This window comes from Hevea brasiliensis, chromosome 4 (assembly GCF_030052815.1).
Source record: "Hevea brasiliensis isolate MT/VB/25A 57/8 chromosome 4, ASM3005281v1, whole genome shotgun sequence".
NCBI classification, from domain to species: Eukaryota; Viridiplantae; Streptophyta; class Magnoliopsida; order Malpighiales; family Euphorbiaceae; genus Hevea; species Hevea brasiliensis.
In genome coordinates, this window is record NC_079496.1 from 30,622,116 (window position 1) to 30,637,598 (window position 15,483).

At 36.4% G+C, this 15,483-nt stretch overlaps 1 protein-coding gene across 4 annotated transcripts in view; it reads right to left on the reverse strand.

The window, feature by feature from the left end:
• Positions 1–1,625: 1,625 nt before the first annotated feature.
• The window catches only part of LOC110653458 (metal tolerance protein C4), a 40,197-nt gene continuing 26,339 nt past the window's right edge, over positions 1,626–15,483 (reverse strand). The window contains exons 9-13 of one of the 4 annotated variants that reach the window (XM_021809111.2): positions 5,130–5,231; positions 4,938–5,052; positions 4,588–4,655; positions 2,101–2,161; positions 1,626–2,021 (exon numbers count right to left, since the gene is read on the reverse strand). In XM_021809111.2, coding sequence (XP_021664803.1) covers positions 1,897–2,021; positions 2,101–2,161; positions 4,588–4,655; positions 4,938–5,052; positions 5,130–5,231 — 471 coding nt within the window. In that variant the 3' untranslated portion in view covers positions 1,626–1,896. Of the gene's footprint in view, positions 2,022–2,100; positions 2,162–3,301; positions 3,468–4,587; positions 4,656–4,937; positions 5,053–5,129; positions 5,232–15,483 lie in introns of those variants that run through there. The other 3 variants (XM_021809112.2, XR_002494569.2, XR_002494570.2) reach the window with 3 other exon arrangements.

Sequence of the window (15,483 nt, forward strand, 5' to 3'; positions counted from 1 at the left end):
TGTACATGCTATGTTGGATTTGGGAAAAACCTAGTATTTGAGTTTTGATTAATGATATGTAGGTTTTAAGCATGATTCCAAGTTATTTTAGACTCTAAAGATGTGTATATGTAAGGGGATTGTGTTTTGAAACTTTGAAATGAGTTTTGAGGCTATTGGGTGAAGGAATCTATAGGCTTTTGACTTGAGAATTCTGAAAATTCCTAGGTTTGACTTTCAAAAGCCAAAGGTTTGGTAGCTGAAGCTTGCGGTTTCTCAAAAAATCTGCAAAAATTTCTAAGTTTGGCAGCTAAAGTCAACACTAAATAAAAGTTTTGTTTGAAGCCTAAGACTTCGGTAGTGAAAGTGGGTTCTGTCTGACTTTTTCTCCTTTCTTTTTTAAGGTCTCAAAACATGGTTTCATGGTTCCTAAGGGCCTAGAATAAGATTTTTATGATATGTATAAAGTTTTAGAACCTTGTATAACACTTTAGGATTTGATTTTATAGGATCAGGCTGGAGGAACTTAGAAGGTTGAGAATCTGAAGACAGCTTCCATTTGAGTTGTATTCTGATGCCTCCTTGGCCTGGTAATGCAATTGTGCAATTAAAAAAAATATGTGAGATTTGGTGGAACATCTTCCATCCAAATTAAAATCTCACTCAAATAAAAGTAAAGCCTCATACTGGAACTTAACACAACCTAAACTAGATACCATGTCCAAAACGTCATCAATACGGAAAGCATAGAAGGGTGAAACAATTGCTCCACCTCTCAAGGCATAATTGTGCACTGCCCGTCACTTTCCACTTCAAAAGAGCGAATCTCATTCCAAACGGAAAAGACCCATGAACCCAATATTCTCAACGGATCAACCATTAGCTTCTGTCCTCCCTTGTGTCGACCTAGATAATTCTCCAGTATTAGCTTCAATCAACCATTAGCTTCAGATGATTTTGCAAATTGAATAACAACCAAAAGTTTAATTCTTCGATCAACCTTTCTAGTAAGACCGTTACTTAGTAGATGAGGCCTAAGGGGCTCCCGGCGTCCTTATTCATAGGTACACCAATTCTCGATGGGTGAGATAGGTTACGGTAAAATGGGTTGTCGGTGTTTAAACATAATGGAGAATGTGGAGAATGAGAGGGTTTGGAGTTGAGAATTGATTCAGTGAGAATTGAGCAAACAAAGGCTTGAGCATTAAATTCGAAGCATCAACCAGCCTTCTTCGAAAACAAGTGCTACAAGAAGAACGACTAACAATTATAGAGAGAAATAGGGATTAAACAAGAAGATAGGAAAGAGAGAAATAGGGATAAATGAGTGCTCTGTAGATTCTATGATAGAGAAAGTCAAGAAGAGAGACAAAAAGGGGAGAGGGAGAAATAGGGATTAAACAGGGTATGGGGAAGGGAATGAGAGTGGAGGGTACTTTAGTCTTTATAGTTAATTGGATGGAAGGACCTTCAATTTTAACATAATTAAATCTAAGGGACTAAATCATTCAGTTTCCAAAATGTAAGAACCCAATTGTAATTAGTGCTAAAACTCAAGAACCAAATTGTAATTTCCCATTGATTATTGATCCAACTGCAACCAAATTGACTAAACATTCCACGATTTTGTATTCAACACATGCAACTTACGAACAAAATTAATTCATTTCATGAAAACCAAAGGCAGCTCAACTGTCTAGAAAATTCCAATCAATTTGCTCAAGGCAAATTCTTAAAATATACCAATTCCAGGAAAACTATCCATATATTAACAGATTGGGAATCTCCCTATAAATATTTGCATAGTATGTTACTTGGCGCAAATATGCAAAAAGCCATTTATCTGCCATTTCTTGTTGCATGCATGATATTCATCCATGCATTATGTAACATAGAAATGCCGTATGAACATTATAATCAAGGGGTTGGTCCTGTTGGATTGTGAGCTTCTATATCAACATGCCGAATACCAGGAACAAGCTCCTGGATCTCCTTTTCAAGCCTATCAACTTCACTTCCTAAAGCGGTAACTACTTCCTCGCCTGCAAAATGAGCACAGTTATTGAAACATCTGCAAGTACAACTCAAGGAAATATCATAAGCCATAAAAGTGTAAAATACCATAGTTTGACATGATCTTGAGCAATGCAGTATCATCCTTCTCCTTTGCAGCTTCACGAAACTGCACAGCAGCAACTCCAGTTAGTTACATATGCATATACTAACATATGCACAAACACATCTACCATGTTAGAAATTCATCATTCGCAGTTCAATAACAGAATAGAATGGATAAATTGGTTCTGCCTTTCATTGTCAGACCACCCAATAGAAGTAGGGGCGGCCAGGGGCCAGTTCTAGGCCTGAACCGCCTAAACTGACAGTTCCAATTCAAGGTTCTGGAGGACAACTGGCCATCCAGAGTTCCCCCAATTTCAGTTTGGTTCTGGTTTCAGTCTAATTCCAGTCTGGTTCCGGTTTTGGTTTGGCTCTAGTTTGTTTCTGATTCTAATCAAATCCAATGGTTGACTTTCTTTAAATTTCTTTAATTTTTAAAAAAGAAGAAAAACAAAAGGATTGATCCGGAATGAACCTGCCAGCTCCAGTCCTATTTCACTCAGTTCAATGCCGGTTTTGGTCATTCCAGTTTTGACCAATCCAGTTTCAACTGGTCCAGTTCCAATTTGATTCCGGTTCCAAACTGGTGCTTGGTTAGGTCTAACTAGAAGCCAGTACATGCAAACATAAAAGTAGGATCAACCTCAGAAGACAATACATGAATTGTCTACAAGGACAGCATTAGAAATGTGATACCCCAGTTGATGTAAGACTTGCAAATTAAAAGTTTCGGCTTGTTTAAGGGATTATGTTATGCAGGCAGCTAGGGTTGCAAATGCGTACAAATATGGACAAAATAAAATGAGAAAAGACCATAACCTAGGTGGTTCATAATGCAGATTTGCAAGTGTTACCTGTGATTGTGAATAGTAATTTGGGAAAAATTTAGGGTTCTTTTGAGGCAATCTAATAGGGAAGCAAATTCCGATACTTCTAGGATTCAATAAGAATTTCAAATCTCAATTATATCGACACGTGCATCTGGTAAGAATATTTCAACTTGACAAATCTAGTCAGTCAGCTATACTAGTTGCCAACAGAAATGTTGCAACTGTTTTTAAGCCTTAGCTGCCAATGAGTTACTTAGATGTTACTATAATTTTGACAGTAAAGTAAACAGTGGAGAGAGAAAAAGGGAGCTATTTGATGTAATCCAATTCAGTCTTGAATAAACAAATCATTTCTTCTCGATGCTTTAACTCGCCTCTAGTTCCTCTTCTCCTTTCTCCCGCAACCAAACTCTTTTCTTGTGATTATCTTCTTCTTCTTCTTTTTTTTCCCTTACAAAATTAAGCCTCCTGAAGCCTCTTGATAAGCATCATTGATCTTAGATGAGCTTGGGACCGAAAAGCATCACACCTAAGGTTGAACTGCATCAATCAATCCAAGGCAGAAATCAACTCTTTTAAAATAATAACTCAACTGAACTAAACTTTTATCCCAATTCCCAAACTAAATGGATCAGCTATATGGCAAAGTCTTGGCCATGTTGAGACTGAATAAAACAAGGAAATTCAAGTTTAAGTGTCAGAGACCTCTTAATTCCACTAAAAGGTCAAGTGGGGAATGAGAATGATTATTTTAGCAGCCTTACTACTAGAAAAATAGGTGAAGCAGGACAGATTGACCACAAACCTACTAATGCTTTGTGATGAGCAAATTGAAGCAATTGATTAGTCTTAGGGAGTTACGGTTTGTTAGTTTTGAGGCTGAAATTTGTACGCATGTAACGATTGAGGGAGTACAAAGAGGGAATAAAAAGTTACAACTTGGATGGGAATAGGAATCCCAAACCCAAACTAAGAAAAATCTAAACCAATATTAAATAGGGAACCAAACAACTATATATACATTCCTAAGATAACAAAATCTGCAAGAGATATTAATCCTCATTTCTAAATAAAAATGTTACAAGAAAATTTTGAATTTCCTAATAAAGATTTATATCAAAATAATCCCTAAATCCAGTTTTCCCTGACTGCATCAACTGGATTCAAAATTTTTGGCTGCATTGACTATCTGACTCCACTGATGTTGGTGGTCTAAAGATTTGCATCAGGCATTACACAAAAACTTTTGAGGTATAAAATGCTAGAGAGAAACTTAAAAATTAAGCTAACCAAGAAAAATTAGATTGGACTTGGAATTGTAATGTAGAAATTTATGGGGAAAATGGACTCGAAATACTGATATATAGAACAAAATTGAATGAGAACTCAACAAGAGAGAGAAAATCAGTGGACTCGGCAAACTTGTCTCCATGCATGGGTAACAACAGCTATAAAAACAATATTAATACACATTCAGTTCTGAAGAAATGCATTATAAAAGAAAAATGTAAGCATCAAGTTTCAAGAAGAGTGTGCAGGAATTGCTTACTATAGAGAGGGCAGATTATAAGGTACTTCCTAAGTTACAAAAGCAAGTAAATGAAATTGAACATTCTTGACAAAGATTATTTATAATGAAAAGTTTGACTATTAAGTTAACCTGTCTGGCCCACTCTGCACGTCCAGTCCTATTTAGATAATTCCGCACCACCACCACTCCATTAAAATCTGTTGCATATAAACAGCCAAATCAAATCAAATTGATATCCCAGTAATGCCCTTATAAAAGAATATCCCAATAATGCCAATGATAAGATTAATTTTTTGTTCCATTCTCAAGCTGTAAACAGAACAGAATTTTCATTAAAGCCCACTGGTCATATGCATCCAAGGAAAAAAAAAAAAAAAAAAAAAAAACTATATGTTATCATCTCTATAACATGTAAATAATACGTTCAATAATAATTGGTTAAATTGATAGCACATAGAGATCAACAATAAGAAACTTACACTGAGATGAAATGGCAAAGACTGGAAAGAGCATGACAATACCTATTTCTGCTTTAAATCTAAAGAATCCAGGTCCAATCACCTCACTTTTGCAATCATATAGAGCATCTACAACCTACAAAGAGAAACACATCGAACTTCCAAAAGGGGGAAAAACCAAATTATTGAAGCAAAGTTGGGTAACTATTATACCGGGTCATTTTTCAGCAAACAGAGAACCTTCTCCATATCATGGTCATCCATTGCTCTACCAATCAAAGCATGCCGATTCCTCTGGATAAGAAATATAGCCACCTGTAGATGATTCGATTAGATTTGAATACTAATAACAAGCCAACTATGTAAGCTTCCTGCTGTGAACACAACATTGTCTGCAGTCATCAAATTAAAAACAAGGGTCTGCAGCCACATCAATGTTTATTGAACCAAGTATTTTTCCTATTCAGAAATCCATAGCACATGGATTATTTTGACAACATTATTTTGACAGCAAACATAGAGTGAAATAAGAAATGAGATACTAACTAGGCCCAAAAAAAAAAAACACTAGTCATTGGGTTAAAGGAATTTTGTTTCATTTATTTTGTTTTGTTTTCTGTGCCTTCTTGTGGAAAAAGGTGACATCAAAGGATTTACAAGTTTTGAATATTGATGTGGACTTGGTGTCTAATAGAGCTAACAGGTGAAAAATGATCTATATAGCCAACCCCAATTACTTTGGAATTAAGGCTTAGTTGTTGTTGTTTTTGTGTCTTCTTATTTTTACAGGAATCCTAAGACCTTCTGTAAAAAATAATGGAACAAAAATTCATGGCTTATGATGGTGATGGTGATGGTGATGGTGATGGTGTTGGTGGTGGTAATAGTAGAAATAAAGATGGTGATGGTAAATGAGACTAAGAAGAGAGACATATTCAATCCGTAGGCCGAACATAACTCAATATTCTAGGGGCTAGCACCTATGAAACCAAACATGAAGACAAAAGATTTTTGTATAAACTTGAAAGGCTGAGCCCAATCAAAATCTCTAATTACAACATCACATATATCATTATGACAAAAAAGACATTAAAAGCAAACAAAAATCACAAAATGGAGGAAAAGATAAACCCTCATTTTCCAGCAGAAAGGAGTAAGCCATGGCCATAATTCTCTTCCTTTTTTTTACTGACATTTCCTGTGCAGATTCACAAGCCATTGCTTAAGTACAGCAATACAATATCACACAATAACTCATGCTAGCTACGTGAAAATTGATATCATTTTCATTAGGAATGGAGGTTATAGTTTTGGAAACATGAACGAAGAAGGATAAATTATTTGGAGTTTGCTTTGGTTGATAATCCTCTAGCACACATCTGTTTTATAAAGAGAGAATTAAACTTGATTGCTTTAATAGTAGGTACAAGTGCAATAAAATAGATTTTTGCCTCATTAGAAGAGCCAATCAAGCTTTATATATGGATCGCAAAGCAAAAGGCACTCATTGCTCAACATAATAGGTAGTTTTGGATGATAATATTAAAAGACGAGCAAGGAATCAAAGAACTATAAATACATGAACAAGGTGGCGGGATATAAAAAGTGAAAAGGGGGACACTCAAGATTCAGTTCGCAAGGCATGTAGCATGGAATTCTAACACATGGGCAAATAATATATGGATGAATATAGCAGCTAAGATAAGACAGGTGGATATAGAAGTACTAGGTGAATTGAAAGACAATGGACCCCATTAAAGTTGTTTGGTGGTGGAATGAGAAAGTGCATAGATCAATCAAGGCGAAAAAGGGAATGATACAAGAGGCTGCTTAAATGCAAGAAATGAAATGCCAACAAACAATATAAGCTAGGTGAAAAGGAAGGGGAGAAGGAAATAAGGAAGAGAAACCTTATGATAAGCTTGGTACCAAGAAGGATATGGGAAAAGAAAAGTCTAGACTTGAATCAAGTTAAGTCCACAAAAGATGATGACAACAATATTTTGACAACAATATTTTGGTAAAGGAAGAGGACGCTAAAGAAAAGTGAAGTTTCTTTGATGGACTCTTTATTGGTAGTCACAAAGAAAACCTTGGGGATCCTAACGTAAAATGGAAAAAAAATAAGTCATTACACTCAACAAAACCCGTTCCAGAAATATTGATCAAGGATCCATCAGCTATGCAGACTTTTTCTTTTTCTGAACATGGGGAATAGGTTATCAACTTATTTGAAGAGCCTGCCATGTGCCTATTTGCTCTAGAATCTATAACCCAAAAGAATTTTTCAAGATTTACAAGAAAAGCATTACCTGATTTGACAAAATTAGAAAAAGCAACTGTGGTAACTTGAGATTCCAACTGTGACAGCAAACACCTTAGGGCTGTACTTTTTCATTAGAGAAGATCCTAGTGGTATTTGTGTTTTCTATTAGAATCCCTTAATTAGTGTAAATCCCTTAATCAGTGTAAATTAGCTGTAAATTAGAATATAATTTGGAATCATTGTATTTATTGGCTATTATTATTTTCCTAATTAGTCCTAACCTTTGTATATAAATTAGAATGCTTGTAAATCATTTTAGTATGAATAAATATAAAAGAAAATTTTTCAAATTCTCTGTTTTCTACATAGTATCAGAGCAGTGCTAAAATTTATTGGCGTGAACAGGATAATTCCAGGTTTTTTTTTTTTTTTGGTCAAGCTTCAACGTCATTCTAGGAAGGAAGGTGACTGTCACCACCCACTTGAGGAGAAAGGACACCAGCTGATCGGCCTACGCCCAGAGTCCCACCGTCGTCCAGTGAAGTGCGTGAGCTCACGCGCCTCCAGAAGCCTTGCGTCATTCTTCACGCGTCGCCGTGTGCACCCTTTTCTCCTACGATTTCTCCGACCGCGCCTCTTGCCGACGACCTTCCCTGTCAAGCGTGCCTTTCACCAACGTGTTTCCATACCTGGTTTGCACATTTATTTTTTTGAGTACCTTCTGTTGTCCAGTTTCTTGCTTTCTGTCTCAGTTCCTATTTCTTTAATTGAAAAATTACTGATGAAAAGAAGAAAGCCTCTAAAACAAAGGCTGGATTTGTTGGTGATAATCCCTCTTTACAAATTAGTCCTGCGAAGTTGGATGAAACTAATTATTTGGCATGGTCTAGATCTTGTCTACTGTTCATTCAGGCTAGAGGACTGCAGAGGTATATCACCGGAGATAGGAAAAAGCCAAAAAGTATTAGTTCTACCTACAGCTAGTGAGAGTCAGAGAACTCTCTTGTTATGTCATGGCTCATCAATTCTATGCAACCTCATATAGCTTGTGAGTATTTACTGTTGGACAGTGCTGTTACCATTTGGAGTGCTGTTTCTCAGACTTATTCTCAAGTTGAGAATGATGCATAAGTTTATGAGCTTAGGAACAAGGTTCATGGAATAAAACAAGGTGAGTTGACTGTTGCTCAGTATTATGCGGAACTGAGTGATCTATGGCAAGAGTTGGATTTCTATCGGGACTTTCAGGCTTCATGTCCGGCTGATGCAGTTAAGTTCCAGAAATTGATTGAGAAGGAGCGCATATATGATTTTCTTGCTAGGCTAAATGTGGAGTATGATCAGATTCGAGTTCAAGTGCTTGGTAAGAATCCTTTGCCCACCTTAAAGCAGACACTCTTATGTTCAGCAGGAGGAGAGTAGAAGGAGTGTCATGATCAATTCCACAGATGTTGATAAGACTGGACTGGCTGCTAACTCCTTACGAGAACAGTCATATGGTCCATCAGATAAGGATCACTTGCATTGTGACTACTGTGGAAAATCTCGACACACCAAAGAACAATGTTGAAAGCTGCACGGCCGCCCAACTAAAGGGCGTGGAGGAAAAAGGATGGGCTCTGCTAGATCACAAGCAAATGTATTTGAGGTTGTGAGTGTTTCTGAAGATACTCCTATCACTGGGATGTTTTCCAATGAAGAGGTACAGACTCTCAGACGATTCCTATAACAGCTTGAATTACAATCCACTACAGTTGCCTCTTCTAACTTCGTCAACTCAGGTAATGCTTTTCTTGACAATCATAATAATTCATTTTGGGTTATAGATTCTGGAGCAAACAAACATATGACAAGCTCTTCTAATAAATTCATATCCTATTCTCCATGTTTAGGCAAAGAAAAAATCCGCATTGCGGATGGATCCTTATCTAATGTTTCTAGAACAGGTTCTGTTAAATGCACTCCTACTATAAGTATTAGTTCTATCTTACATGTGCCTAGCTTTCCTATTAACCTTTTGTCTATCAATTCTATCACAAAAGCTCTCAACTGTAAAATTGAATTTTTTTTCCACTCACTGTGTGTTTCAGGAGTTGATAACGGGGAGAACGATTGGCAGTGATAGACTGCAAGATGGGCTATATCTATTGAATGATTGTGTTGATCAAGCCATGTTGGGACAGTCTATGGGTGCTGAGGAAGAAATTATTCAGTGGCATAGGAGACTTGGACATCCTTCATTTACTATTTTAGAGAAACTTTATCGTCTTTTGTTTAAGCAATGCAAAACTGAATTGTTAGTATGTGATGCTTGTGAGTTTGCCAAACATACTAGACAATCTTATTCTGTAATAAATAATAAGACTTCAATTCCTTTTATGACTATCCATTCTGATGTGTGGGGGCCTACTCAAACTGTCTTTATCAGGTTATAGAAGGTTTGTGACCTTTATTGATTGTTGCAGTATGTTAACTTGGGTATATCTGATGAAAGAGAAAAATGAAGTATTTTTATGTTTTCAATAGTTTCACAAAATGATTAGCACCCAGTTTGATGCTAATGTTAAAATACTGAGAACTGATAATGGCACAGAGTATATGAATGGAGTTTTTCAGAAATATTTAAAGTCACACGAAATTTTGCAATCAGACTAGTTGTGTTAACACTAGTGCTCAAAATGAAATATACTCAACTCAACTCAACTCAACTAAGCCTTTATCCCAAAAAAATTGGGGGGCGGCATATGATTCGCTTTTTTTCCACTCGCGATTTTTTTTTTAAAAATCAAAAATGTGTATGCTTCTAAGTCAGTCATCTCTACTCTCTCCCTCCAAGTCAATTTAGGTCTTTTTTTTTTTTCTCTCTATCCTAGCCTAATGTGCTCTCACTTGTCTAAAGCTGCCCTCCGTGTTATGTCTCATCACATGACCAAACCACCCAATCTCTCTTCTTCTCAACTTATCTTCTCATTGCACACTCTACTTTTCTTTTTTTACTTTCATTATCTACTTTATCTAGTCTAGTTATGGCCACTCATCCACCTTACTCATCTCTCTCTCTTACTCTTATCTTTTAGATGATGCATACTTTTCACTTTCAACTCACTCACTACTACCATATAATGGCATTGTTTTCATGCGGTAAAATTTTCTTTTTTTTTTTTATTAATTTCTACATCACATAAAACAAAACTAAAACTCCACTCAACCATCCATCCTTTCTTTCCCCCTACTAACATCCTCCTCCTCCCATCCCATCCATCCCCCCATACTAGAAGGATTTTAGATAGATATTTTTTTACTTTAAACTACTCCTCTTCAACCACTCCTCCTCTCCTTCCTTTTTTTGCTTCTTCTCATGCCTTCTTGCTTTGCAATTCTTAACCCTTAACTCTACTTAAACTAAAACCCTTTAAGTTCTAGAGTCCTATCTTCTCTCCTTCTATTCTATCCTATCCATCTCTTCGTATCATCATCATCACATCATCATCAAAACATCATTATCCAATATATGTTCTCTTGTTATCTAAAAAAAAAAAATCTAAAAAAAAAAAAAAAAAAAAAGGTATTGGTGTAATCCAATTGAGATCGGAAAATGTCCCAATCCAATCAATCTCATAAAATCCCTTGTCCTTCATACTGCTCTTTCAATACTATATATATATATACCTACTATATATTTATACTGTTCTAATAACTATTTTCTCTCTCCTTTCTTCTACTCTCTCTTTAAAATCAAATCAATCATAAAAAATCTCCTCTCTCATCTCTCTCCTTCTCTCCATTTCTTCTTCTCTCCATCTCTATATTTCCTTCCAACGATGATGAATGAAACCAAATTGATTGATGATGAGAGAAGTATCATGAGAAAGATGATGAGAGATAGTCCTCAACTCTCTCCCACCACTTTCTCTCTCTCTCCCTCAGTATAGTTTGAGTCTTAGATTCCTTAATTCTTTGTTTTAAATTCTTTTTAAAAAATTTTCTTAAAAAAAATCCTCCATTTATCTAAGAGAAAAAATAGACATTTACTTGAGGTTGGTAGGTCTCTTATGCTTACAATGAATATTCCCTAACTTTACTGGGGGGATGCAATTCTTTCTGCTACATATCTTATCAACAGGATGCCACTCCGGACTTTAGAGTTTAAGAGTCCTTTAGAGATTTTGCAAGGTAAAAATTCATATACTGTTCCTCCAAAGGTTTTTTGTTGTGTTTGCTTTGTTCATCAGCCTAATAGAAGGAAGTTAGAACTACGAGCCCTCAAATGTCTTTGTTGGTTATTCCAGTACTCAAAAGGGATATAGGTGTCACCATCCTCCTACACGAAAATATTTTGTGAGCATAGATGTTACCTTTAGGAAATCTGAATCTTATTTCCATCCACCTCTTCAGGGGGAGCATAGGAAGGAAGAAGAGGTATCTTTCCCTTCTTCTTTGTGCTCTCCCAACTTTCAACTTCAAAGGGAAAATCTGGGTCTAAAGCCTATACCTAATAATAATACTCAAGGGAAGTCACCCAAATCTCGAGGGAGACTGAATGGACCAAATTTAAGAATCTATACTCAGCGAAACAAGACAGATATAGCCATCAAGCAGGAGACTGCTGATCAACCGGAATCTCTAGATTCAATTCCTGAACATCCTGAGGTGTGTGAGGAGTCTTCTTTGATTCCTGAAGAGTCTAATTTTAATTCTCAGTCTACTCTTCCTTCTGCTAATATTGATCTTGATATTCTTATTGCTCTCAGAAAAGGTGTTAGAACCTGTACTAAACATCCCATCTCTAACTTCATTTCCTATCATTCTTTGTCTCCATCTTGTAGAACCTTTCTATTGTCTGTTTTCTCTGTTTCTATTCCATAGGATTAGAAGAAAGTATATCTTGCTCCAAAATGGGAATACCAAAGAAAAAGTTTGCAGATTGAAGAAAGCACTATATAGTTTAAAACAGTCACCAGGGCATGGTTTGACAGGTTTAGTAAGGCTATGGCTTCTTTTGAATACTGCCAAAGTAATGCTGATCACAACTTGTTTATAAAATACTATAGGGGTAAGATCACTCTGCTTATTGTCTATGTGAATGATATTGTGGCAACTGGTGATGATCGGGAAGAAATGATTCATCTAAAGGAACAACTAGCACAGGAGTTTGAAATCAAAGATTTGAAAAGGCTAAAGTACTGAATCTTTATTTCTCAAAGGAAGTACATACTAGATCTGTTAGAGAAAACAGGAATATAAGGTTGTAAACCAGCAGAGTCTTCCATTGAGGCAAATCACAAATTGCAAGCTGGAGTTGGGGAATCCGTGGATATTGGGAGATATCAGAGGTTAGTTGGCAGACTGATTTACCTTTCGCATACCAGACCAGATATAGCATATGTAGTGGATCTAGTGAGTTAGTATATGCATGATCCTCGTAAACCTCATTTGGAGACTGTTTTCCGCATCTTGCAATACTTAAAATCTGCACCTGGAAAAGGACTTATTTTCTCAAAGCATGGCCCTTTTCAAATTAAGGCCTTTATAGATGCAGATTAGGGTGGATCTCTTGATAATAGGAGATCAACATTTGGTTACTGTACTTTTGTTGGTGGTAATCTAGTCACTTGGAGAAGCAAAAAGCAAAATGTAACACCTAGATCCAGTGCAGAGGCTGAGTTTAGAGTAATGGCTCAAGGTATTTGTGAACTATTGTAGTTACAAAAGTTTATGGAGAAATTAAAATTGCTGGAAACTAGTGGTTTGTTCCTGTTCTGTGATAACAAAGTTGCCATCAGTATAGTTCACAATCCAATTCAGCATGATCAGACCAAGCATATAGAGATTGACAAACACTTCATAAAAGAAAAGTTGTCAATGGTTCTTTAAGTATCTTTTACGTAGGGTTGAAAGACCAGTTAGCTGATATGTTCAATAAGGGATTCAGTTGTAAGGGGTTTCATACCCTAGTTTGCAAGTTGGGCATGTGCAACATACATGAACCAACTTGAGGGGGAGTGTTAGAATCCCTCAATTAGTGAAAATCCCTTAATCAGTGTAAATTAGCCCTAAATTAGAATATAATTAGGAATCATTATATTTATTGGCCATTATTAGTTTCTTAGTTAGTCCTAGCCTTTGTATATAAATTAGAATACTTGTAAATCATTTTAGTATGAAGAAGAAAAATAAAAGAAACTTTTCAAATTCTCTGTTTTCTACATTTTCAAAACAATTCATTGTCCTAGATTGAGGTCTTGCTGAGCCCATCCGTTTACCACCACGTCCTTGAGTTAGGCAGTCATGCAGTTTCTAGCAATGCTCCTTTGTATGCCGAGATTTCCTACAGTAGTCACAATGTAGATGATCTTTGTCCAATGGACCATCATAAGAGGCAGGTGACTGTTCTCGGGAAGAAGTAGTAGCTAACCCAGCCTTATCAGTAGGTATAGAGTGGATCATGACACTTCTACGACTTTCTTCCAGTTGTGCATAAGAAAAGGTTTGCCTTAGGGAGGGCATCGGATCCTTACCAAGTACTTGGAACTGAATCTAATCATACTCTATGTTCAACCCAATAAGAAAGTCATAAATTCGTTATTTTTCAATCAATTTCTGGAACTTAACAGAATCAATAGTACATGTTGCCTAAAAATCCTAATAATAATCCGATTCTTGCCATAAACCACTCAATTCAGCAAAATACTGAACAATAGTCTTCTCACCTTGTTTCGTATTGTGAACCTTGCTCAAAAGCTCATAAATCTATGCATTACTGCCCATCTGAGAGTAGGTTTGGGAAACTGCATTTCAAATAGCTGCTGCACTATTCAACAGCAAATATCTATGAACTATATAAGGTTGCATCAAATTAATAAGCCAAGAGATAACAAGGGAATTCTCCGATTCCCATTGGCTATGTGGTTCTTTCAGTTTTTTATTTTCATTTATCCTCAGTGACATATCCTTGCATTCCTCTAGCTTGAATGAACAATAAATAGGATCTTGACCATGCAAGATAATTAGTACCGTCATGCTTTACGGGACTAATTTGTAAAGAACGATTGTCAATTATAGTACCCATCTTAATTTCTAAAATCTCTTCTTTTTCCCTTGACCATTTTTTATTAAAAAACAAAAAGCATACTGGTACTGAAAAAAGTTACAGAGTAGCAGTACGAAAAAAAATTGCAAAACTTGTTAAATAATGATAGGTCTAGTTAACAAAGAGCTAACCAGATGCAGAAAACTTGCTGGGTAGAGGCGCAATTCTCAAGGAAGGATGTCAGAAAAGAGAACAGCTAGAAAAAATCAAAGGAAAATGCTTTACCCACCGGCGCGTGGGAACGATGCCGGAACTTGCAGTGGTGAGTAGGGTCACGCGCGTCACCGGACGACGACAAATCTTCAAGGACAGGCCGATCAGTGGGTGGCCATCCTTCTGAAGTCGGTTGTGTACTTCAACTCCCCTTGCAGACGTCGCTTAGAAGTTTGACCCAAGCAAACCCTAATCCTAGCTCTAATTGCTCACGCCAATGAAGGATGTTAGAGCTCTGATACCATGTTGAACAAACTAGGTTTTGAGAAAAATCAGTATATATTATTGTATTGTTCAATATGAATATGCTTTACACACTCTTCCTATTTATACACAAGAAATCTAGATGTTATGGAAAGTCAATCACTATATTATTTCTTTGTATATTCTGTATTATGTATTCCTATTTAGGATTTCTTATTTAGGATTTCTTCCTAATTAGTAGAACACAATTATAGGAATCAATTGTATATATATACCCATGTACAAATTAATTGAAATTAAGGAGAATCATATCTTTCTACATGGTATTAGAGCAGGTCATCTATCAAGGGTGACTATTTGTTCTCACCACCCAGCTCAGGAGAGACCTTGGCCGCCAACCAGCTGTTTTGACTCCGATCAACATCGCCGGCGTCGCCTCAACCCCCTCATTCCACCACTGTGTGCTGTTGCCTGATCCAATACACCATTAAAGGACTTCTTAAGTTTGGCTCTCAGATCCTATTTCAATATTTGCTTGATTTGTGATTTTGGGTTATTTTGCTGCTGTAAACACTTTGGATTAGCGTTTCGGTTAGTTTTCTTTGTCTCAACAAATGGCAGACAATAAGAATATTATTTCTGATGTGATTCCGGTGATGACTAAGATCACGGAACACAAACTTAATGGTTCGAATTATCTGAAGTGGAGTAAGACTGTTCGGGTCTATTTGCGTAGAATTGATAAGGATGATCACCTTACTAAAGATCCACCTACTAATGATACACGACAAGCT